Genomic DNA, 27,539 nt, shown 5'->3' on the forward strand with positions numbered 1-27,539 from the left:
TAAAATTTACATTGTTACGAGATTGCTGTCAGTTATGCTTCAATCATTTCAAAACTAATTTAGAGTTATTTGGGTCAACAATTCAAGGAACAGTTAGTAGGTACATAGTGTGTGTGTGTGTGTGTGTGTGTGTGTGTGTGTGTATGAAATAAAGTTAATAAAGCCTTATTCACATCGTTACGAAATCGTTATCTCAATTATGCTTCAATCATTTGTTGAGCCAACTTTGAATTAATTTTTAAATGTTTGAAGCATAATTAACAGCGATTTCGTAACAGTGTGAATAAGGATTTTTTTTATTTCAATGTACCAATTTTTCCTTGAATACAATGTTATTATTATAATAATTTTTGATTCCTATGAAAAAAATACATAAGAAAATGGAGAAATAAAGCGATCTTCGAACAGTTACAAAAAAAGTTGTACCCTCTTTTAGAGGTTCATTAATCTTTGGAAGACGGGAGTCTATTTTTAAAATCTTACAGTTTTTCTTAAATAAGATTTGATATAATTCATATTTCTCATTGTATTTCTTACCTTAAAATTTGATATTGTTTCACTATAGTGACTTTTGTGAAGTTTAAATATAAAAGAGACCTAAAATCACCAAAAAACTGCTGGATCATAAAACAAGTTGGTACGAAATAAAAATTGTAATCTTATCGGTGAACTCTCGCACGGGTAGGGGATATAGTTCCGAGTCGTTGCTTTAGAATAGAATTGGTTTTTATTGTGACTAGATTACAAACGGGGCCTTTTACGGCGCTCAATATCGCCCAGTAGGAACGTTTACACGTAGCGAGTGAGGTGACAAACGGGAATGAAGAACATTCTGCGTGACGTTACGAATCACTCACCGCAGGGACTGGGATATGTGATTACGACGAACATTTGTACGACATTGGGATTCATACAAAATAGCGGTCGTTTCTTACGCCTATCTTACGTGACTATACCTCGAGCTCTATGGCGATCGGCCGCTCGCATGTCGACTTTTCCGAAGCCGATCGATTCGCGCCGTGTCTCGTCGTCGTTTCATCCCGTCAAAATCTCCCGACGCACCACCACACTCCCCCGTTATGTGTAATAATTTATACAATTATCTCTGTGGCTTCAACGCGCGGCATAATTACTATACATACGTGATATTTTTTGGGTTTAACTTTGGTTTTGTTGTCTCACAACGCGTGGTCTATCAAATAATAAGCTACTTATAAAAATAGGACATTTTCGTTGATTACGTTAACGCCTCTCTAGTTACACAATCAAGGGTATATACGTATAAGTTAAACACTGTCGTTGGAACGATGAGAGTACGAAGAGGAAGAGGAATCGACGGACTTGAAAAATCCAATTGCACGCGCCGCGCGAGGATACTGTGAATATTGTTTTAGTAATTATTCGACAATACTAATTCAGATTTATAATGTACGCCTAATCGATAGGATGCTCCTTGCTCCATACACTGTACAACGCACAATCCGCTTACTTACAGCCTATAATATTTTAGTATTCTGCTGAATAATCGTTATTATCGTCATTACAATGTAACAATTTTTTGGTATACAGTTACGCTCGGCATAAAGAGCCGGCGTTCTACTATACATATATCTACAAAATAGTGAGTACGTGATCCGCGAGAGATCTTTGTTAGCGCCGTTGTTCTTAAAAATTAATCCCCGTTCCCCACATTTTACATATGAAAAAAATTATTAAAGCATGCAGCGTACAATTAGCATATTTACGCTATATGATTCTTTCAGAGAAAGCTTTTTCTCGTTTTTTTCAACGTAATACTATTTCGTTGCTTTATCGCAATGTATATTTAGCATCGTATTCGAATAATAAATATATCGTGTTCAATTAAAAATATTAAAATAAAAATAAGGAAGGGGGATTAAATATACTTTTCATCGCGGCGGAAGTTTAACATTTGTACTCCATTAATTTTTATCTGTCTTGAGGAATATGTGAGTTCACCGACTAGCCGAACTTGTAGTTTGCCGATCGCATCCAATGTAGCCGATTACTCGCATAATACTTGTATTTACAACGTAATCAAATATTTTCAACTGTAAGTTCTGTCAATTCTTCTATAGTGATAGACACTGGTTCTTTACCCTTTTGCTTTATCGTCAATTTTCACGAAGATCTCGAAATAGAAGATTATAATTAGTTGTCAACAGAGAAACTTAAGAGTCGCAAATAAAATATTTCCAATTCTGTGACGAAATTTGCATCGCATCGTTCAATTTCAATCATGTATTAATTAATACATTCGATAAGTGACTTCGCATTCGATACTTACGAATTTTATAAAGGCATGGGAACAAGTCATTACTATATATTTTTAATTAACTACAATGAAATCGTTTTTGCGTTTTTCGGCGGAAATATAAATGTGATATCTCTGAGCCATTTTCGTTTAAATCAAACATTCAATGTTTAATGAAACAAAACGAGATTTCGCGACAAATTGGGAGAAGCAGGACAGCGCCAAGTACAGACAACGCATGAGTAGTCGATAAAATTCTACTGGCCTCAATCGTCATCCCGCGGCAAAGACAGCGTCTGTGAACCGGATGCGATCGATGGTGTCGTCCAACAGTCGAACAACGATGGCCAGTAGCCGGTGGCGGTAGTCGCATGTTGCCAGTAACCAGTCAATCCAGTACCACTTCCACTGGTTGTACCTGGTCCCCCTACACCGACTCCTACGCCAATCCCACCGGCAGTAGCTGCTACCATTTGTTCGGGATTCACCATGCTACTTGTCTCGATAACACCTCGCTCGTCGACTTCCATCTTTTGGTCCGCCGCAGCCCCGTCCTCATCATACATGAGATAATGCGGATGCGAGGTCGTCGACGAGGGCGTCGACGATAGCGTCGGCGAGGCGGCGGACCTAGGCCTGGGTCACTCTTGCGACCTGAGCTGATTGTCGCTCGGCTGACTTGTAGCGGGGGCCGCCGTAGATTACGCTGTGGTGATGGGGGCTAGACGTAGCCCCCGCTTCGCCTCAGACCTGGGCCCTGGCAGTGGCGTTAGCGTGCGCCTCGGGACCGCCCGGGGAATGAGGGTTTGCTCCGGCCGCTGTTGTTAACGCATACTGACAGGCGCTCAAACCACCGCCACCACCGCCACCGCCGACGGAAGACGCTCTCGAACTTACGGGACTTATACTTCCGGCTGTGGTACCGCCTGTGGTACCGCCTGCGCCGAAAGAGCCGCCACCACCGCCGCCATAACCACTGCTATGCTGTTTCGCCTTCATTCGTAACGACGCGATGCTACTCGATGTCATCACTGTACAGGATTCGGGCGATCGATGGTGAGGCGTATAAACCGGCGGTCCATATGGATGATGCGGTGCCGCCGGCGCCGCGTACGGACACGCCGCGCCAGACGCGGCGACCGGTGAACTCGCGACACCGAGACCAGAACCCATGCCCGGTAACATGGACGTGGCCGCTTGACCGACCGAAACTGACATGCCGCCCACGTGGCTGCCTGCGACCGACGTTGCTGCGGCGTTAAAGGGATTCACTGGGCTGACCTGAGCGTGATGGTGATGATGCGATGCCGCAGGCACAACTGAGCCCAGAGTGTTCATCCAGGGAAAGCTCTTGCCGCTCAACGGCGACGGTACTTTAGCCGCCCAGTTGTTGTACGTGCTATACGAGCTGTAGAGAGTGTCGGGATCTGGGAACGGTTGGGTGATGAAACCGTTCAGACTGGCTGTACTGAAGCCCGACTTGAAATCCGCTGCGGCCTGCGCGGCGGCGTTCATCGCGTTACGCTCCTTCTTCCGCCATTTCGCCCGCCTGTTCTTGAACCAGACCTAGAAACAGAATAACAGAGCGTTGCGAGAAAAATGTGTCTGTTAATTATAATGTGTAGAATGTTATTTGAGAAAGAACCTTGCAATTATATGAAAAGTTGTGTCCCGTTGAAATGATCGAGTTAATTTTCATATATAATGTAGCTTATAATGAGATGACGAAAAGATGTAGACACAGAAGATGCTTTGTAAACACAATTGTAAAGATGCTTTGTGAACACAATTGATTTACACCTTTGATATATCATAGCTCAAAAATTGCAGTCCATTATTGAGCCTTGTGTCTATCATCTTTTGTTCTTTGTAACATTATAAATATATGAAAATTGATTCATTTCATTAGGACCTAATTTTTCATATAATTAGTGCGGGATTCTTTAATAAAAAGATATCGATTATATATATTTTTCGATGTTTCCTTTCTATTTTTAGAATAACCAATATTTTAAAGAGAATTTTTTTTTCATGATGTACAGATGTTACCCTTCATTCCCAGATTTTTTTTTAACATATACAGCTCGTACATTGAGAATGAACGGAGAAGGAAACGGAGGGAAGGCACAGCAATGCGTAGCATTTCTTGTCAGATTTCGTGAATGTTCGCATGCCACGGGTTATTAGTCATGAACGCAACGAAGAGAACAACGGGCGGCGGTTCCGCTCCGTGGTAGACGGTAGGTGAGTCTTGAGACAAATAGCAAGAAAACCCCGGCGAGCTTCTCCATCCTGAAATATGACGGCGTTAATTCAAGGCGGCCCTTCTCTCACGCTCGATACTACGGTGAACTTCGTCAGCCGTTTCCACCCTCCTTATCCCTTCGCTCGTCCTTCAACCTCGAACCTACCAGCGTCCTCCGACTATGTAGCCTCTCTTTCTTAACGACGTCGTCCCTGCTCGCCCCCAACAATTATACGGGTGGTTGCGCTTAGATACACGTCGCTCTCGCGTAACTGTAAGGCAAGGGGAAGGAAAACGCGACATACGCGAAGGGTCGTGGTGTAAGTATTCTACGAAGAGAGAGTTGAGTAGCTGGTAGAGAGGAGGGAGAGCAAGATAGGAAGAAAAGGGGAAAGGTACTGAGGGTGAAGCAGGTCGGTGGAATACTCCGTAAGATGGATGGTCTTACGATCACGCCGTGGAAACGCTAAGAGGCGCGACGGGTCATTGAAAGTGGGGGCGGAAGACTAGCTAATGAAGAATAATGTCCTTTCCTCTCAACGATTATTCCTGGAACTTCACGTAACAGCCCGAATTTGCTAGTAACCTTCATTATATAATCTAACGGAATAATCCTAACGGGATAATAACGGTGGATTATAGATGTGTAAAACAAAATTGGAATTTTTACCCTAATCGGTTTAATGTACTTTAAATTAATGTATCTCTTTGCACAAAAAGTTAACATAATGATTTTTTCATTTTGAAAATCAAAATCCGAGGAATATATAGTAAGATATTAATAATATTAATCTATGTAAAATAGTGAAAAGTACTTATCATAAACAATTTTTCACAATGTAATTGAAAAAATGTTCAGGACCTGCGCGATTAGGATTAACATAAGACTAATTTTACTAAGTTTACTAATTCACACGTATAGCTTTACACTGATTTCCCTAACAAAATAATATTTATTGTTATATTCCTGTTACCATTAATAGAGTAGTTATACGAAATTAATACGATGGTATCGGTTTTTGTCAATAAAGAACGACTTACCTTTGATCTGTCCTCATGGGAGATATATGTGGGGGTGCGAAATTTTTTCGCATCGGTAAGCCGGACAAGAAACATCATTGGATTTTACGAAGCGGTCCAGTAGCCGCGGTACCATGGGCGACGACGGTAAGCCAGGAGGGAGTAAATTCGATAGGACAGAATGGTACGGCGGGCGAAAGATGCTGCGACTCGAGAATCAATAAACTCTCTCGCGCAAAGGCGCAGCGTGTACACACAAGATGCCGCGCCCATAAAATTTAACAGCGTCGCGGAATCTTGACTGAAGCTATCTACAATGACCCAGGAGAATCTTAACGCTTTTGATTCATAAATCCGTCGACGAACATACGCTCGAAACTCGAGTGAAAACTATTGCTTGACCAACTGGATTCCAACTATTGACCAAATGATCTGTGAATCGTGAGAGAAATCGCGTTTGTAACATAAATATACCAACGGGCAATCGCATATTCCGATAATAATTTATGATATAATTAATTAGTATATTATGTTAATCTCATTAATAGCTATTTCCAATCCAATTTGACGAATATCCACAAAATACTGACGCACCAAGCTACGGTACACAAAATCTATGTTCACACAAAATTGCATGTTTACTGATGTAGTTATGTAATTTTTAATAAATTAAAAAATTTAAAGCCCGTCGAATCGATTCTCATGAATAACGTCAAAAAATCGAAATATGATCTTGGAGTTGATGCGATCGAATTCATTGTTTTTCGCCTGGCTACTGAGTCGGAGAACAATGGTCGCGTCACATCATTCGAGCAATAAAATCTCATCAAATCACGACCCCTCGCCATCGCGTAAGCCTCCATTCGGTCTCTTTCTTCCTCTCGCTCACGCACACGTTCGGCTCAATCTACGAAAGCTTATATAAATGTAATGAGACCGTGACCGGAGGATGCCTCATCAATCACACCCCCATACGGCCCCCTCTGTTCTGTCTCATTTCATCGTCGGCGTCGCTCTTTCCTATGGTCGTCTTCCGCGCCGCACATACGTCTACGTGCTACATAGACACCCTCGAATACCGCACCGGCCCGTCCGCGGTAATCCCGTGACTTAACATCGGGCTCCGGGCTCTCCGGGTAACCGCGATTTGTTCCATTGCGCTCAGAAGTTGCGCGCCACGCCGTGCCGTTAGTTCCTCGGTCAAGAGAGTCTTACAACCGAGTCTTACCGAAGCCCGGCTCTTGAGTAAGGCCTATTTAAGCGGAACAGTTTTCAGACGATATTTTACCGAAATGGGGCATCGTTTTATGGTATCAATTTATAACGCTGTTTATAAATATGTCCACAATGAATTTATAATTAAATTGAATCAAAGTTTGAAGTTGCTGTTTGTTGATAAAATTAACTTAGAATATCTATTGTCCGTTTTCGATTAATATTACAGTTTGCGACATAATGTACATTTAAATAACATAATAAAATTTATTATATATAAATCGTTACTGTCTACCTCTTTTAAATTTTGCAAAATATTTTTTGGTAAATAGATCAGTAATTTCAGAATAGGTTGTCTTTTTATGTATATATCGTATATTTTAGAATAAAAATTATGACGAATAGCGAATGTTAGAGTTGAAAGCCAATTACCGCATTCGCATTATTCGCAAAATTTATATGCGAATAAATCATGCGTAAATCTATTGTTAAGTCTTATCGATGACTTAGTTACATTTAAGCATAAATTAGATAGATATGTAATAAGAGCCTGATACTCTTTCACTTCACATTGGCACAAAGTTGTTTTTTTTTGTTATAAAATGTAAGAAATTTTAAAGCACCATCACGACATGTAAACACCATACATTTAAATCTCCCGATGTAGCGTGCATTTTCTTTACGTTTTTGTGCGTTTGGGTTAACGATCTCGTTCATTTCGTGCAAAACATTCGCGTGAATTCGTGCGAATTCGCGTCCTTTACAAGATGAAAGAGGAAGGAGAGAGAAACCGAAGGACGAGCTAAAGGAGGAGGTTGTGGGAGACGGTAGGGAGAGAAATCTGACATTCGTAGGATGGAGATGGTGATGGTGGTCGCGCTAGAGGGGAACTTCGAGGGGGAGTCTGAGAGAAGGTTAGTCGTGGGTGTAGAGAGACAGGGAGAGACAGAGAGTGAAAGAGAGAGTGAGAGCGAAAGAGAGACGCATGGACGAGGAAACGGAGGTGGAGGAGGATAATATTGATCCCCTCGTAGCCCCGCCCCTCCTCGCCCAGCCGACGCCATCATTATATTATCCACCATCCCTCCGACTCCGTTTCCCAACGTATCGCACACCTACGACCTCTCGAAACTCGCGAAACTATCCTGGTCGTGCACGCGCGTTGTCTTGTACTCGAGAGGGACTTAAAAAAAAAAAAAAAAAAAAGAAAAAGACACAGAGCTACTCTTACGTTCACCGTTGTATTCCTTGCCTATCCTGTTTCTTAACCATCCTCCGCCACCCTTATTTCGCTCTTCTCCTCACGTCGGAGAAATAGAGGCAGAAAATAACTCGAGGAGGAGCGTTGCCGTGGCCACGGAGGATTCGTAGCAGGTTTCTCCCGAAAATCTTGCGAGGACCAGCGCGCGTGCGAAAGCGCCACTTCATTAAAAATAAATTCCGTGAAGAAGCCGACGGATATCCGAGGGCTTCGCGAGGATTTCACGCCGCAGACTCGCTTCTTCATTCTTCCTCCCTCTATCTCTATGTCTCGTTCGTTGTTCCTTTCGCCTATCCATAATTCGATGCGCTTTTCGTTTGTCTCGTAAAACGTTACCTCGCGATGTTCCTTATATTTCTCTGTTTTTATTGCACCGCGAATTAGTTTTAACCCGTGCTTTATCTCTTTCATGTTCAGCAGAATTTTTCATTACAGGAATTTTCGGATTTTCATATTATTGGTCTTACATACAATATAATTTGATGTTTTTACCTCATAAATAATTATTTTTAAACATTACTAAAGAACTTTATAATTGTATGAAATAAATTGTATACATGCGTCAGAATATCCAGTCAAAATATACATTGGGAAATTAAGAATTAATAATCTTGTTTTATCTCTTGATCAATGGTACACATTTAACATTTAATAGAAGTATATATCATGAAATTTTTAATACATTTAATATGTCAATTTCAAAAGTCATTATTTCTTTACTTTTTGCTTTCCAGAATGTAATATTGCGCATCATATATTATATCGCATATGTCATAATTGCGACGTTATTGAATATTCATTATTAACATTATCGCATTATCGTCACTATTCAAATAGCCTTTACTTCATCATTATCTAATTTGATCGTTGTGTCATGTTAGAAAAATCATGATTGTCATTAGGAAAAGGGCGAGCAATTATTGTGGTGAACAAATAGGTGCGACGACGTCGGTATTTACGCGCCGAAAACACGACGGCGGCGGCGCGACACCACTTCGTTAAAAGTAAATTCCGTGAAGTATACCGCCGGATATCCGGGGCTTCGCGGGGATTTGACGGTGGTGCGAAGGTGGAAACCTTTTGTCTGTCGGGAATAAGCGGTTCGCCACTCGTAACTTTGAACTACTCCTACATCTCTTTGCGAAAGCTCTCGCGACACCGTCTGCAATTTATAACAACATCCGCTTTCTCTCGCTCGTGCGCCGCGTCGTCTCGTTGGGGGCGAGGGAAAAGTTCATGTCACTACTAATTTCTGTCGATATTCTTGAGCGCCCTGCCATTCGCTCCGAACCAATTAATCCCACTCACAGTTTTGCGAAACAACCCCAGTAATTTTTAAGCTTCATCTCGCGAGAAAATAAATACTTTCGGTGCATGAAGAAGGCAGCTGCTCGTTTATGGCAGACGCGTTATGCGCGACCATCATGGCTGCCAGGATGAATTCTCCTTCCCTTTCTCTCCTGTCTCTTCCCATTTCTTTTCTCGCTTCCTCCATATGGTATTTCTTTTTATCTCAGTTTTGAGATTCTCTTTTTTTTCCTCTTGTCCTAAACTTGTCCTAAACTTGTCCTATGGCTCTTTCTCTTTCTTTCTGTAGCTCTACATGTATCCATACACATTTTCGTACGCGAAATACTCTCTCCGTCTTCTGGTCGTTGGTCCCTCTCTTCGTCTTCTTCCTTATTTCTTCACATGCCCTCCACACCCGGTCTCAGTCTCGGGTTCCAACAGTGGCGTCTCCATAAATCTCGCTATAACGTCGAGACGGATCAGTGAGAATGGCCACGTCTGACACAGGGGAAACGGGACACGGCTGCGTTTGTATCGTTGCATACACTGCATGCGTTGCATACGTGGTCGGTGCGCACGCGTATATATTCGAGAGTAGGATCGGTCGGTGAACATGCAGCAAACACGGCAAACCATCGGCCATCAGGAGTGGATACGAATAAAATTCGTCACGTCCGCGACAACGAACGTTTACTCATATATCAACAACTTGGGATAAGAATAGTCGATATTCTTCAGACTCGACTGTAGAGAAAAGAAATTTTATTTTGAATACCTGATATTTCTCTTTTATAGTATGTCGTATATATCGATTTCTTCAGTCCGAATATATCAATATGTAGACTCTAAATTCTTTGCAGTGGAATCTCACCTTAAAAATTGAGCCAATTTTGAAAAAGAGTGGCTTAATTTTAAATTAATTCTAAAAGTGTTAAAGAGGATGTTCAAATCAAGTTGAGAAATATTAATACTACAATACAGTAATTATAAGAACACAAATGAAGTAATCTTAACAATTACAAGTTCGAAAAACACTTTTGAGAATTGACACTTTTAGAGTTGAGTACTCAAGAAGTTACGTAGGAATTTATGCTGAAAGTTTTTCTATTTGATCTACTTATGTTTTAGTCTTGTATTTTATTGTGCTTTGCAGCATCCACGCAGATCGGAAGGATACAACCGATGGAAACGAGAAATCGTTCGTGCTAAAGCATCGCGGAGGGCGGCGCTGAACAATACAAACGGCGTACGAACCGGCGCGCACGACGCAGAATGGGAAGCTGGGCTTTCTCTGTCTCTTTCTCTCTCTCGCACAGAGTGAGTAGTTTTATGGATTTTTTTATCGTTGTGCTGGTGGACCGTAACAGCTGCACAGCCGGTGGGATTCGGATATTCAATGTCGGCGTACCTGTATGGATATTAAATTAACACCCGTAAGCCGCGAGTATTAACAACTTTGCAAAAGATTATACGAGATTATGAGCTCAAGCGGAACACGTGATTTTTAATGCCGCCGCCGCGGCCGTCCCCGTCCTACTAGCTCTCGAGGCTTCTCCATTTCTTTGTAATTTATAAATAGTTACGGCTCATTGCCCGCGTTCACCGCCGATTCGTTTCCAGTTAAATGCACTTTTTTCCGTTCCTTTTTTTATTCGTTTAGCTACATCGGACTCCGTTAGGCCACGGTTCTTCCGCGTATCGGCGTAAAAGTGCTCGTGAGAATTTATTGCGAAACTTGTTAGGATTACACAGTCCCTTTTTCTTGCTTTCCTTCGTTAATTCAACTGACTGAATTGTCAACAGGAAATATCAGGATAAATGTATCAATAAATGATAATTCGAGAGAGAGAGAGAGAGAGAGAGAGAGAGAGAGAGAGAGAGATTTTTATATTCATTTTCTACACATTCATTTTTCTACAATGAAATGCAAATAATATTTTAATTATATTAGATTTTTACTTATCTTTTATATATTGATTAATTTCCAAATCGTTAATTTTATAACGTGAAAAAAATGAATTTTGAAAAAAGATATCCATGTTATATTTTGAAGAGCGAGCAAGAAAGAGAGAAAGAGAGAGAGAAAGAGAGAATTTTTTTTTATTTATTGATGCATTTAAATATCCTATTTTCCTTTGAATGAATTTATGTCTCGTACTTTTTACTTCATTGCAACGTTCGTGAACAACCTAGCGTAACGATTTTATTTTACGTATACGTATCTGTTCGGATCGTGTACACCTTTTACGAATTAAGATCATTGATCGTTAAAACCTGAAAAATATTTCTTATCGCGATAAATCTTCGACACCGGAAGAACGATTAATCGATTTCGAAACATTATCCGAAAATCTATGCAGTCTTTGACTTTGACCCTGGTCGTGCGAGATATAAAAATATCGACTACGTAAGATTACCAGGAAAAATTGATATACGTACTTAAGATTATAATATTCCGATTCGCAAAATTTTAATAGAAGAGAAAATGGTATACTACGACCTCGCTAACATTCATCAAAGTTAAATCGATTCTAAACTTTAAGTTATGAAATATTTATTACTTAGGATATCATTTATAAAAATGTGGCTGTATAGTGAATCAAAGAGAAATAGGAGTGGTAATGTGGCTCCCTATAAAAATAGATTTAAAAGATTGGTTTTAAAAGTAGTATTTTAGAAAATTATATTTAAAAAAAAATTACGGAATATATGCAAATGTATATACACGTAACTTCTTCGGTACATAGACTGTTCAAAGTCATACAAAATCAAGATAGTAAATATACAAGATAGTAAATACATGTAACATGAAATATCTATAGATTAGCAATACAGCTATAGTCGATTTATCGAGTAATTATTTTTAAAAGAAAACCTCGCAAAAGAAATCGTCATCAAACACACTTAGCTTAGGGATTATATTAGCAAAATGCTCTTCACGCTATTAGTTAATTTTGCATAATTTGAAATGTATAGCCAAATAAAATGTTAAGTAACGAACAAAACGTTCAAGTGTATATATATTTGAGCGATAATACGCTCAAGTTTAAGAAAAATGAGAGAGTTTTTATAATTAAATGCTAAAATGTACTTTGAAAAAAAGAAAGGGGGAGAGAGAGAGAGAGAAAACGTTTCGAAATGCTTGAAAGTAAAAATGTATTATAATAAATGCTAACTATTGTGTATTGGCATATAAGTTTTATGGTGTAACGGTAAGGCATCGAGCTACTGAACAAAGAATTCCATAAATAATTATTAGAATTTGCTATCAAATAACGGAAATATTAAGAGCCATTATATCTACAAGAGTCGTAATATCATCTCTATTAAAGTAACAAAATATATCTGAGAGAGATCGTTGCTAAAATATACTTAAAACTATTTTTCTCGAGATTCGTTTACAACTAATATAACTTACACCTGATATAATACGTTTTGTTACACTCGATTCAAAGTACTGAATTTTTGAAAAATTTGAAAAGCTTCTGCGTCTGCGACAGAATTGCGGAATGCATTGCAACGCTCTGTATCAAAAATACAATACCCGATAGAAGATTAACTGCCGCCGATTCGAATCCTGATTCGCCTGTGGAATACGCGCGGCTCGCCCTTTGCCATTTTTCATCTCGTTCAACGTGATATTAACTTGAAAACGGCCACTCTCGGACATTACCGTAAAGCCGATCGTATCTCTGCTTCGACCCGCTCTAAAGCCGAACTTGGGACCGAAGGGAGCCTTTTGTGCGGATAAAAACTTACGATGCTTAACGTTAAATTGAATCTAACTGTCAATTTATCGTATATCATGTTAAACATATGTTTACACCTAAATAAACACTAAATACTTAGGTAGTTGCTTTCAAAGCGTACTTATATATCTTCTTTATACATATAAACGTGCAGTTATATTTAAAGTGAGCTCTTATCAAATAACTGTATATCTTACAAATTTAGATTTATTTTATCTTTTCACTTTGAATCTTTTATATGTAATAGATTTTGAATCACGATCTCAGCCATTAAATGTGTTTGATTTAGTTTAATCTATATCTGTTAATCTATATTTAAACCATTTTGCTTGTTATATGAAGGAGCTGTTATAAAATCGTCATTACAATCGTCTCATTACAAGAATATCGTCACTATCTATTCGTTACGAATTCTAACGCTACTATATTAAATAGCGTAATTCGTTATACGAGCACTACTGCTATTAAAGTGATTCTACACGATCAATAATACTGTCGGTATTAACAAATATTGATAATATTACTGATCGTATATAGTTAATATTGATGGATTAACGATAGAATACTGACGGTGATCTGGATTTTGATTCTCGAGCATCGTATTTATTAGGATCCCTGTCACAGTATGTTACAGTGCAATAGATAATGTATGTAAAACTAAAGTGTGAAATATATACTGTCAATAATACCGATCGTATAAAATTGTAAAAATATTAAATATATTGATGCATACATCAGTATTACTGATTCAATATTACTGATCAGTATTATTGATCGTGTAGGATTACTTTTACACTTTTTTTACATTTATTTATTTTCCTAACACTATTGCTGCAATAATACGAACACCATACGAACGCAGTTACCACTATCTATTTTTCTCCGTTAATCGTTACTTCGCTCCGAAAGCCGAAGACAACCGCTATACGCAGTACTTTTCGCGTTCACTAGAACTTACGAGCTGGCGATGCCATCAGAACGGCCAAGCCAGGCAGCCAGCAGCTGCCACGGATTCAACGTTAAACCCGCGTAACCGTGGAAGCGCGGGTCGAACCGGAGATGCGAGAGGCGCGGTCGTGCGTCGCGTTTGCATACGATGCGTCGCGATGCAAATCGGACCGCGTGATGCGAATGAGATACGGCGGGTGGGCGGGCGATGCATCGTGGTGTAGCGGAGTGTGTGTACCGGAATGCAGCCGAGCGTTGTGCGGCGAGGCTAAAGGTAATAATTGATATATAGCGATAGCATTGGCCGCTGACAGCCGCTAACCCGGCCGAATACGGATGACACTCGGTAATCCTCACTCTCATACCGGTTAGTGTCCACCTATATTCCGCGGCGTCCCATTTCCCATTCCCATGGTGTGTAAGCTCGACTCCTCTCTCCCGCTCTCATTCTCCCCCCCCTCTCTCTCTTTCTCTCTCCCTTCCTCGCCCCTCTCTCTTTCTCTCTCTCTCTCGATCCCTCTCGTTCGCGCAACCCCTTCGCCCTTCGAACTAGGCTGAGATATACAGACACTGGATGTGTGTCGGTTGCGCCGCAATCAGGGGTCCAGGAGGGTAGATGATTGCGCGGCAGAGGAAGAGAGAGAGGAAGCGGGAATTGGATAGAGAAGAGAAAGAGAGCGAGCGAGAAGGAGAGACCCTGTATAGAGAATAGAGAAAGAAAGATAGAGCAGTGCACTGCCACTGGAGGCTGGAGCACAGAGCGACTCTCGTGCACCAGCCAGAGCGCCGCCGCGAGGTGTGCGGTGCAACCATACTAATCCGCCGATGGATTTATGGTCTTAATCACCGGCGGATTATCTCGGACAGCCGCGCTCTGCTGCCACCGACCGAAACATACGCCTGCCTCTTTGCAGATAACTGTACCCGGCTTCGCGCTCGACCTCTCTTTCTCGCTGTTTCTCTCTCTCTCTCTCTCTCTCTCTCTATTCCGCCTCTCGTCCTGTTCCTCTCGTCGACTCTTCGGTGCCTTTCTCTCCGTTCTTCTCTTCGATATAACATTTTCGCGGATCTTTTATCCTGTACCGAGGATTTCTATGACGTTACGCTGAGAAAATGAGTCCTAAAGATAATAATCACATTATGCTGGAAACCAAATTTGTACTAAACTACTTGAATTCAAAACTTTAAGATATCTTTTCTAAATTCGTAAATAATTCGCTAGGACTTTATAATAGCCTCTGCTTTACTGAACAGAAGCTTTTATAATAAAACTTGAATACGCGCGGGCTTCTTTTGAAGTAGTTCTATTATTTTCCATTACGACAAACAGTATGAATTAAACTCGGAGCTAATGAGGGCTCGTGTGGAAGGATGTCTTTTGCTGCACTTGAAATAAGCGCGCACCAAGGCAGGTTTAAAATGAAGTATGCCTCCATAATGGCGTTACAGTTTGTGAACGAGCGACGGTCGGGGATCTGCAGCGTTTTGGTACATGGCGTATAGCACCGTGGCGGGAACACCGTACCACGCTATGTGTGGTTCTATAAATCCACCAGGGCTTACTGGCGCAAAGCCTCCCCTGCGGCCTGCGCGCGGCACTCTCACCTCTTTCCCCATGTGACCTCCTATCTGCCCACTCTCTTCTATCCCTGTGTCCTCCCCCTTCTCTGCCATGCCTTGTTCACACACACTTCTTCCACGCTTTTGCCGTCTCGCGATGCCGACCACTCGTCGGAACGTCTCGATGAAACGCAAGCAGGCCATCGGGATTTCGAAGAGCATGTCCGGGCCACTCGCTTGATCCGTTTCGAAGTCACTCGGACTTGGACCGCGCGCGATCCGTCGTTTGTCCGCGAATCAAGTCGCGGAGACGCCATGGCAAGAGAATTTATACAGCGCTTACGGATTTGCGAACTTTCTAACGATCTAGTTTCTTCGACATCACTTCGTTGCAACGAAAAGCACTTTTCTTTTACAATCTCAGATCGTAAAGTATATTATCGCTTGTTGTGTTTGGAGTCATTATGATAATACGTGATTGTTTGGAATCAATAAAAACGCGATTGTATATGAAATTCTAACTACAGATTTGTAGAGTTTAGTATTGCCAGTTTAGTTATATATAGATAAATTTTATTGTGTGTGTGTAGGCATGATTTTTCTTCAGTATAATTTTCAGCTATGATATAATTTCAAATCTATATTTATATTTGTCTCTAATTTGATTATCTTTTCCGATTAAAGTAGATTTATATACGAGCAATAAACATATAGAAATTGTTAAAATTTTTTATATTAGAAGCTTTAATTAACGTTTTATAACATCTAAAATATCTCATCATTTTCGTCGTTTCTATATATCTTGTAGAAACCGTTTGAAACTTTACTAGTGCATAAGATATCATCCGTGATCAGCAGATTGTTGCCTTTGTAATCGATACTTTGATGCTTCAATGCACCCATTGTGAGCGTCTGTTATTGTTTCATTTATAACGAGTTCAAACTTTTAAACGTCGCTTCAATGTTGCTGTTACGTTTTTCGCTTTTCTGAAATGATTTTAAGAAAACTCGAGTCGAATCGTTATAATGTTTCACAATGTAGACACTTGACGAAAGTCGAATTAGAATCGATTACACACGTTGTATAAAACGAAATTAAATGTGAATTGTCTCTATTAGCTTTTGTCAGTTTATAAATTATACAATCATTTTTATTATATATATATATATTTATTAACTAATTTCAATTATTAAATCGAGTTATTAAATATATCTAAAAATTTTGAGGAATAGTTTCCGTTTAGTCATTACACGAATCGTCTTTCTTTATAGAAACGCATCTTAAATAATAAGATATTTATGACGATTCTAACGCGCGTGATGAAATTTAATTCTTCAATGTGAATCGTGATATCGTAAATTCTCTTACCCTGACACGAGCTTCTGTGAGATTCGTACAGCAAGCTATCTCTTCTCTGGTTGACATATCTGGATACCGATTTCTCAAAAACGTCATCTCCAGATTCTGAAGCTGATGTTGTGTAAAATGCGTCCTTTGTCGCCTTTGCCTTTTGTTTTTTTTGCCATCCTTATCGTCGGTATCGTTGACTCCAACTACCCCAGGAGAAACAACGCCACCAGCAGCACCCAATTCGTGTTTCACTTCTGGTGGTGTTCGTACACCTGAAAAGTGTTAAGGTATCATATCTTCGACAAGACCATCAATAGCGTCTCAAATGTAAGATTCATTAGTTTGTTTGATAAGAGCGTGTTTTCCAACGAACTTTTACCTAGAAACCGTTAGATAGAAAATTCCAACGGGAACAAATAGAGGGAATTTTCTCCTAAAATGCTTTATAAAGAAAGCTTCAGTTATATCATTCAATCTTAGTGACAGAAAGACGTATTTCGCCATGAGTACCGCATATGCATCGCGATTCGCCGTGTTTCTCTATATACATCCGAAAGGAAACAATCAATCAAATACGATACGCGGGAAAGCGCCCAAATGCTATCATAGCACTAGCATACTGAAACAGCCAATCAAAATTGTGTCTAAATTCACTCTCCTATTCCGCATCCACAGGTAATTAGATTAGAAGGAAAAACAAATATTTTGATTATTATAAAAGAATAACAGGAAATATCGAAGACATCTTTGTGCTGCGTGGAAATAAGAAAATAACGTTCACGTATTGGATCGGCCGTTACAGTTACCGAATGCAAATCCCGTTAGAAACATTTGGGCATTGAAGTTTAAACTTTGTGAAAAGAAAATTTGAATGTTAAACATCTAGTTCGATAAATTCGATTGATCTGGAGAGCTTTATTTCAAAAATATGTATCATAAAATTAATGAGAATGCCTCGGAGATGTCAAATAATTATTGACAATAGAGGCGACTGAAATAAATTAATAATAAAGCATCACGGTTCTTATCAAATAATATATGTGTATTTCTTTCAATTCATTATAATAAAGAATTTTCGAGTTATACCAGACATGCTCTTATTAAACAGCCTCAATTAAATATTCCACAATTTCTGCGAAAATAATGTCAAAATAATATCAAAAAAAATATTGGCAATATAATCTTAGGTTTTAAATAATTAAATGATATACATCTAGAAATGATACAAAATCCTAAAAGGAAATTCCGTATAAATTTTAATAGTGTAATCTGGATGACGCTGAAGCTAGCGGCCACTTCCAGCGACCAGATCCAAAAAGACAGGGGCGAATAGTAGAGCGGGGCCCCGATTATGAAAAATGGATTTTACGACGTATTTTCATAAAAAATTTATTGAAAATAATAACTCACAATACACAGTGATAAACTAGACAAGATTAAGTTAAAAATACTGACCATAATAATAAAAATAGATAATAAAAATATATACATAATATAAACAATATAAAAATGTTAATATTATTCTCATACGCATGGTGCTACATTTCCAGAAAAAATTCTATAATGCAGTCTGGGACATGAGGAAACAAAAACACTTTGTATTTTTGAACATCAAGCATTGATTGTTTATTTAAAAAAATTATTAACAATTAGCAGTCACATCGATCATAGGTCACACGCATGGTGCTACACTTTCGTAAAAAATTCTGTAATGTAGTCAGGGACGTAGGAAAATTAAAATACCTTGTATTTTTGAACATCAAGGTCCTTATTTTTTTATTTATTCGAAAAATTATAAACAATTAGCAGCCACATCGGTCACAGGTCACACGCATGGTGCTATACCTTCAGAAAAAATTGTGTAATATAGTCTGGGACATGGAGAAACCAAAACATGTCCCAGACTACATTACAGAATTTTTTCTGGAAAGCATCATGCGTATGAGAATAATATTAACATTTTTATATTGTTTATATTATGTACACATTTTATTATCTATTTTTATTATTATGTTCAGTATTTTTAACTTAATCTTGTCTAGTTTATCACTGTGTATTGTGAATTATTATTTTCAATAAATTTTTTATAAAAGTCGTCGTAAAATCCATTTTTCATAATCGGGGGCCCCGTTCTACTATTCGCGCCTGGTTTTTCGGATCTGGCCGCTGGAAGTGGCCGCTAGCAACTTCACGGCGTCATATAATCTGGAGATTAATTAGAGTAAAAAATATTAACAAAGATAAATCAAAATTAAAATAATTTTTTTATAAAAATTATAAATCATTAGTGATTTCTTGTAACTTATTTCGCTTAAAATCGCGCACTCAGACTCATGTGTGTTTACATGCATACATATCGATCTGTTATCTACATTATTGATTTTCACAGCTCAGGTGATATCTATTGATTTTTACTACTCAGCTGATTTTGTCTTTCAATTTCTTATATTGATATTATACACATATAATAGCAATATTGACACGTTGATTATTCATAATATTTTCATTATTATAAATAATTTAATTCTTTTTTAAATAAAAAAATTATGTAATCAATTACTAAAAAAAATGATTAAATTTAATCTAAAATTACAATTTGTAGGAAGAAAGATTTTTATCTTTGTTTTAATAAAAAATGGAAATTAATTTGTTATTTCATTTTTTATCACATTTTTTATTTTTTAAAGAGTAAAACTGTAATTTTAATAAACCGTGCAAGACAAATTACCTGCACGTTTGTTTTGCGATATCTTTAGTTTATTAAAATTGTAATTCCTGATTTAATTAAATCCCGCGATTAAGAACTCATTAATATAAAGCAACTGTTATTTATCAAAATGTATCTTAGGTAATTTATTTTTTCAAAGCAAATATCGAAGTATAAAAGTAAAAATAAAAAATCATAATTTCATTGCAATAATTCATTTAATAATAGATTTGAACATATCTCTCGCGTCATGCTCTGAATTTTTCACTAATTTAAATATAATTTGTCTATTTTTGTACTGAAAATAACGGAATAATATACGAATAGTTGGATTGTGTGAATAATTTTAATGATGAAAATCACATGTATATATATATATATATATATATATATACATACACCGATAATTTATTAATATTTAACTTGAAATACAAGGAATTTAAAATATTCAGCGTATATTTATTTCATAGAACGTATTATGTTTCATGGAGATTTATTATTATTAGGGCGCTCGACTGCATGTGTATCGGAGTCTACAATTTAACATTGTGTATATATACACAAGAACTGTATTCAGAAACTCCCGAGTGCACTAATGATCGTTTTATTCTTGTTTAACATTCGGTGAGTAACAAAGATAAAATGATACATAGATACGCATCTGGGTGAAATTTTTGAATGCAGCCAAGATTATCGCGCTGTCATTCGTACTTTGAATCCCGAGAGCCAAGCGTTTCAATTATATTTTTCATTATTTGACACATACAATTAAACACACATACAATTAAAAAAAAAGAATTTCAATTATATTTTCATCTTAATAAACCAATTATATAAATTGAATCACGTCAGAATAAAGTTGCTAACGTCATATTCGAATTTCTTCATTATTAATAGAACATTATGGATGCCAAACGGATTAACTTCGATTCGATCGGTGTCACGATACGTATAGTAATTAATCTCATATTTTGATAATTTGAACAAAGTGTGTCTCCCATGTTATAATAATTTAAACAAAGCGTCTTAAGACCGCAATCGTGAATACACAACTGAGTAACGAAAGTTGTATCGGTCTAAGTTGGATCTTAGTGCTTAAATAATATTTGCGGTATGAATTTATATATATATCCAGCTCTGCAAATTGCCGATCATATATAATTTAACCAATTGTGCGTAGCAGTCATCGCTTTTGCATCGTTTATTTGTTAAAATCCTCCGTCATTGAAAATTCGTTCGTTGCGCTTTTACAAGACAGCGTTAGTGTTGAACAGATTGTAGCTTCATGTCATAATATTTTTTTCGTATTATCTTTCCGTTGCAACTTTGCAAGCATAGCGGCGCGTAATGCGTATTACGCGATTAATGTCAAGAATGTCGTGCAAAGTGTCGCGTGATCGTAATTAACTTGCAAGTGGGTGTTGTGTGTTATGATGCAGTCACAAACTCTATTACTGTATTTTGCATAAGTGAGTGATAAACTGTATTGCATTTTAATTTAAAGTAATAGATCTATGATGAATATTATATTAGATATATGCGCGCAAAAAGAGATGCAAGTATGTAACGTATGTAAATGTGTATTTTAAGTTATGTTTAAAAAAATATGACAGTTAAGTATAACATTTCATAGAATCACACACACTATTTTAAAATAAGCGAGTTAAAAAAAATCAATATTGTTTAATTCTGGAAGATCAAGCACGAATCTTACGCGATGCTAAATTTAACTGATTAAAACTATCATAATTTTGATATTTTGAATCAGAATTTTTTAAATCTAATTAATCTCCAAAATATAAAAATTATAAGATATTATATAATTATAAAGAAAGTTATATTAATTATTTCAAGTTATTTTTACATTTATTATCATATTTATTAAATTGATAAAATTTGGAATCGTTCTTTCATATATATGTAAGTAAGTAAATCTTTGAAAAATATTCATTGATCTAATGAAATATTCATTGATTTAATGAAGTTTTCGTTATATTTCGTACAGTCATGTGTTTTTAGAAATGCCACTTTATATATATTTGATTTATTGAACGAGATAAAATTCGCCTATGTTTACACGAGCAAAATATTTATTGGTCCAATTTAATAAAATTTTCGTTAGATTTTGGACAGTCATGTGCCTTCAGAAATATCATTTTATATATGTATCTTCGAATTATTAAACGGTCTAAAATTCACTCATGTTTACGCGAGTTCCGCAGTTTGTCACGAAAGTATGATGGACTCTAGCGAGAAGCACACGCGGAAACTGACGGTTCTATCGGTATTAGAATGGACGAAGTGAGATCCGCGAGAAGGTTTGTTGTTAACCGGGAACATAAGACTCCGAGAGATATTTCAATTTGCGGGGATTTGGAGCGCAGGTGAGAGTGCTCCAGCTAAGTGCCGAACAAACGTGCAAACAAACGTAAGCGACCTTTTCCGCTCTTTCCCCCCATTTGCCGCCATCCACCATTCGTTTCAGAACTCCGTGTAAACGCGATAGAGAATGATGTCCGAATGGCCTCTTCTCTTTCTCTGAACTAAATTTTGATTCGTGCAAATACGTCTTTCTCTACTGAATCTAATGTCGAACTTTGAAATACGTGTGCTTGTGGATATATGAGATATCACATATTTTATATTGTTTGCAAAAAAACATTATTAAACATGATTTAATAACCGGTAAAATAAAATAGTAACATCTGTTAATGTTAATATCTGTTAACCGATACAAACAATATCAAATTTTTTATGCTTTGATACACGGAAAGAATTTTTTCTTAGAGTTTACCCTGAAAATATGATAGTTGTGGTTCAACATTGTATTTCGAAGAATTTTAATATAAATCTCTTTTATTCATTGATAAAACTACAATAAAGTATAAAATAAGTTTGATTAATTTTACTGAAGTGCATGGTAAAAATCTTTAAAATATTGTACCACAATTACCATATTTTCAGGATAAATTTTAAAAGAAAATTCTCTCTGTGTCCAATAGAATTAAATTATGATTTTCCACCCCTTGGAATTTTGACGTATATATTAATTGAAGAAAAATTAAATTACATAAAATTTTATAATTATTTTTATAGTCGAAACGTACCTTTTCGAATATCTGGCCTGTGAGTTGCGTTCGTACGGTTCCTCGGCTGTCCGGTGGAATATCCACCGGAGGGTGTCGTGGGGGTCGCTCCCGGTGTACTAGGATTGCTACCACCGGGGGTGTGAGCGCCATGACCCGCGTCGAGCCTCGCGAGGCCCCCATTGGTTTCGTCCCCGAAGTCACTCTGCGCCCAGACTGCAAAACACATCACACCCTCTTGCAACATCGTCTAGGCGCATAGTAATCCTTATTTATTCTCGGCTGCAGCCGCGCACATTAATTGAAGGGTTCCTTTCCGCGTTTCGCTAAATCATTCTTGCACCATATCGCGACATAATGAATGATGTTCTGCTACTTCAGATTTAATCAAGATAAATAGTTAAGTAATGATTGAACAATTACTATTGCATTAATTTGTATTGTTAATAACTATCATTATAATCTAATATCCGATAAATATAATTTAGTAAAATAATCCAGTAAAAAAACTGATTGCCTTTCATTCTAAATGGATGGAAAATTATTTTTACTTTTTCTCTAAACTTTTTAATTTTGAAACATAGATATTTTAGAAATTTTAGATTGTAATTCCTGATAATAGCAATACATATGTTGCATGAATGAGTCAATTAATAATCGTGTTACAATGTCGCCCACCCAAATAAAAGTTATGTTCCGCCGCGGCGAACCGCCCCTCAATCAACGACTATTTATCTACCGACGAAGTAGACGCGACAAAAAGAGAAAAACGGATTCTCCGCTTCTCCTTTCCACACTTCATCGTCGATGTGTACTCTTTATGCATCCGCGTGTTCGTGTGTACATGCAAAGCCACGCGGGACGGGCTGAGAAGTTAATCGGCTCGGTCGTTTAGTTTCGCTTCGTTTAGTTATATTTGGTTTCCATAGGAGCAAAGAGGAGGGACGTGGTTCACAATTAGTCGGCGCATAACTCGGGCTGATTTAGTATCGCGAAGCCTACTACGTACCACGAAGACGCATGTGTCACTTTACTTCGATACCGCTAAGTGTGAGCGGTACACACGTGTTCGTATGAAATAAAAGAAATTCCTTGTGCGATATTTTCAATGGCGGAGGTCTCAAGTATGCGTGAGTTGAAGTTTTTAAATTAATCATTTTTGCCGCGCGTTGTGAAAAGGTGAACTATATCTTGTATAGTTGAAAAATATTCGTTTAAATTAGAATAGCTTTTAATTCGAGAAACTTCAACATTCTTATTCATCAATGATTTTTAATACGATTATATATTTTGCGATTAAATTACGTGCGCCTTTTAAATATTATGCAAGTTTCGATTAATTTTATTACGAAGTTCGTAACGAATTGATCTTCTTCCACATCGTGAAATAATTAAATAGTTTGAAATGAAGAAAATGATTGTTTCTCTAATTGATAATAAAAGCAACCATCGGGATGAAAGGATATGAGAAATGAGAAAAGTTCGGTCGAGTTTTCACTCGCACCATTTCAAGCAAAGTTATAATATTTTGGTAGACAACTTGGTTAGTTCAGTTTATTACGGCACGGTGTGCATGCGCACGAATATGTGAAATTTTTCTGGCAACGGAAGATATATTTGTCAGCGCGTATGATATTTTAGCGGACGTGCGCTCTGTAGTATTAATTTGCATGTTTGTGAGTTACGAACACGCGGCGTATGTAATTGAGGAAATTGTTGAAACTGTTGACGAACATGCGCCAAACAGTTGTTGTGTCAAATGCTTTCTCCAGTGATACCTTCTTGTTAACACTTTGACTGCCAAGTTGATTTCGGTACGAGCTCTGAGAAGCCTGAAGTCGAGAAGCAACTTTGCTCAACTGTTTATATGTGCAATTACATTAAAAAATAAATTATACAAAAATAAATAAAAAGTATATTATATTTTATTTGTGTTATTGAATATTTAATAAAATGCAACTTTAGATGGAACAAATATCTATGATTGAAAGAAATGGATACAATCAGAAAAATAGAAAAATAGTTAATTTTGTTGTTAATAAATCTATCCATACATCTTAGTTTAATAATATTTTTCTTTTTCTTTTAATATTTTTATAAGTACTTAGTAAAATCATTCCTAATTGGATAAATAAAACCGTCACTTACTAAACAGGAAACGGGGTCCTTATAAAAATTTACATGTCCAAATATCGCAGTCAAAATGTTAATACTAATTCATTAGAAAAAAAGCTTTACTATATAATAATAATTAAATGAATGATAAATAACTACTTTCTACTGCGATTTCTGTCCTGAATTCAAGCAATTATATTGACATAACTTTTTATATTAAAAATCGAGTGCAAATTACCGTGTTTCCAAAGACCAGCAGATTCCTCTCGGGAGCACTATGTATTTATAGCTCGACTATAAATTCGTAGAAAGGTATCTACGATGGGGGAACGTGATGAAAATCGCTATGCCACCGCGGAAAATTGATATTGACGAATATCGCGTCGTATAAATCAATCTCGCCCGGACATTGTCGCGCGATCATGCGTGCGGATATTCGTCACGCGTTCATGGTAGCGGAGACTGAAACTGTTGTAATTTAGGTAGGTTCGGATTTCGATGTTATAGATTAGTGTAGATAGTGCAGAAATGATTTGTGTATTTAATCATAACGATTAAAGTAAGGCACGTGTAAAGTATATTTAAAAATTGATTTAAATCTATAATGCATAATAATACAATTTGTTAAAACGAGCTTCAACATTCTTTCTGTATTATTTTTTCCTTTTTTTTTGCATTTCACACATAAGCGACTTGTGTTTAAAAATCAAGCTTAATAAAAAATTATGCCGATCTCAATCCCATTTTTACCAAACATGTTTTCTTGCGAGCACCGTATAAATACGCGAACGTGACTTGCGAGGTTGCTACTGAGTGTCTGCCGGAATTTATGATTAATTCGCCGGCCGACGAAATGCGAGAGCAGATGAGCCGCGTCGACAACAGGATTATATAAGTCGCAAAATGCGGTATGATTTCGAACGAGGCAAAGTATAGCTGTGCTATGTTGTGCCGTGCATCGCAGAAATGCTAGTGTCTTTTGAAATTTATTTCCGAAGTTATACACAGCTCAACAGAATTCGATTTATTCGGCAACCGATCGAGGAATACTTAGCATAGATTTCAGTCCTTAATTTTGAAACCGCAGATAGAACGATTACTTAGACGATCCACAACAAAATATGTATTTAAAAGCGTTTTTCTATGAATGGACATCTTATCGGAATGATCTCGTATATATTTGAAACAATTTGTTCGATAAAACAATTTGTTTGCTACTCGAAGAAAAGGCAAATGTGTCAAAATGCTGCCGCAGATGCTTTCTTGATAGATAAACAAATAATGATTCCTAAACAATTTGAAGATTACGGTTAATCCACTCAAGTATTAATTTCCGAAAAATAAATACTCCCAACGTGGCAACATAAATTATGTAAATTAAAATGTTTGTTTATATCATCTTTTATCTTTTGCTTTTTTGGATTTTCGAAGTTAAATAAAACATGCGAGAATCCTTCCGAGGGTTTTGAGGATCTTCATTTGTTTACTACGAAAGTATTTAACTGTTAACCAACGGATACGTTCGCCTTCCTCGTTTCGATAAAGATAATGTATACCGACAGAATCTCTTACACACTGCTTGCTTGTATATTATTTCAAGATTAGAGTTAATCACATAATCTACATCGTGATCTGACTAACACTACTCGAGCGACCTACTCACCAAGTAAAATTTATAGACCATCATTTCTCACGCTTCAATATGTCGCCAACAAATGCATATACATAAGGATTTATATCCTTGATGACTATCAAATTCCTATCATACCTCATCTCTTCGAAATTACACCTTTTTATCATAATAATTTACTGTGTGAATACTCCTATATTAAAGTATGCGATATTTGATCTGAATTTGCATAAACCATATTGAATTTGAGTAGGTAGGGGAGACTGTGAACTACCTAGAGACATGTTATAACTTGGGACACCCAAATAATTTTTTTAACAACTAAATTTTTAATGTTGGCTGTTTAATTATATTATTTTTCAATTGAAATAATATAACTGACCAGTCAACATTAAAAATCTCGATATTGTTAAAAAAAAATATTTAGTATATCTTAAGGTATAATATATTCCTAGGTATCCATTCTTTCTTACTCGATAATTTCAATGCTAAAAATTTGTTAAATTGCCTAACAGTTTTAGTTATAATATAATCGAATTTGATTGAGATTTACTGAATAATCGAATATAAAATCGAAGACAGAACTCGAATTCGAGTGCGAGTAGAAATTACGAATGATTTTATGCGAGTAATAATAAATAAACAGCGTGCGGGACATGGCGCAATGATTTTCCAGAGTGTCGTTCGTGGATACACTTTCCTCGTGTCTAGCGCGCACGTTCCCACGAGATCCCCTGCGGAGTTCTCGGAGGCTTAAGATGTCGTATCGTTTGACGGCTGTGTGCTTGTCCGCCGGCGGCCACCATGGATTCGTGGCGGAGTTACCGCGGATACGAGAGAGGATCCCGAGAGGGCGGAATGTGGCCCCGACACTCTTCACCCCGCCCTGTCAAACATGTTCGACACCCCGATCCCATTCGCGAGCTCGAGCATTTCGTTTCTCGAAGAGAGAGAGAGAGAGAGAGACAGATAGAGAGAGATTGTGATCTTATTTTTCTCCCTCGACCTGAAAACGTCGAAACAATATGGACCTTTCTTCCCGTCGACGCAGACGAAAGATGTTTCATACGTCGAACATCTGCCAAAA

General features: G+C 37.4%; 2 protein-coding genes across 4 annotated transcripts in view; both read right to left on the minus strand.

Annotated features, from left to right (window-relative positions):
* Positions 1–728: 728 nt before the first annotated feature.
* On the minus strand, positions 729–2,969 carry LOC108720397 (uncharacterized). Its single transcript, XM_018444389.1, has one exon. It carries the CDS (start codon positions 2,839–2,841, stop codon positions 2,542–2,544), a length of 300 nt encoding a protein of 99 aa, XP_018299891.1. The 5' UTR covers positions 2,842–2,969; the 3' UTR covers positions 729–2,541.
* Positions 2,970–2,989: 20 nt separating this feature from the next.
* Ptx1 (pituitary homeobox homolog Ptx1) overlaps positions 2,990–27,539 on the minus strand; it is a 36,178-nt gene continuing 11,628 nt past the window's right edge. For 2 of the 3 annotated variants that reach the window (XM_018444387.1, XM_018444386.1), the window contains exons 2-4: positions 22,729–22,923; positions 16,933–17,186; positions 2,990–3,841 (exon numbers count right to left, since the gene is read on the minus strand). In XM_018444387.1, coding sequence (XP_018299889.1) covers positions 3,020–3,841; positions 16,933–17,186; positions 22,729–22,923 — 1,271 coding nt within the window. In that variant the 3' untranslated portion in view covers positions 2,990–3,019. The remainder of the gene's footprint in view (positions 3,842–16,932; positions 17,187–22,728; positions 22,924–27,539) is intronic. The other variant, XM_018444388.1, reaches the window with a different exon arrangement.

The sequence above is a fragment of the Mycetomoellerius zeteki genome, unplaced genomic scaffold (genome assembly GCF_001594055.1).
Source record: "Mycetomoellerius zeteki isolate Tzet28-1 unplaced genomic scaffold, Tzet1.0 scaffold149, whole genome shotgun sequence".
In the NCBI taxonomy this organism is placed as follows: Eukaryota; Metazoa; Arthropoda; class Insecta; order Hymenoptera; family Formicidae; genus Mycetomoellerius; species Mycetomoellerius zeteki.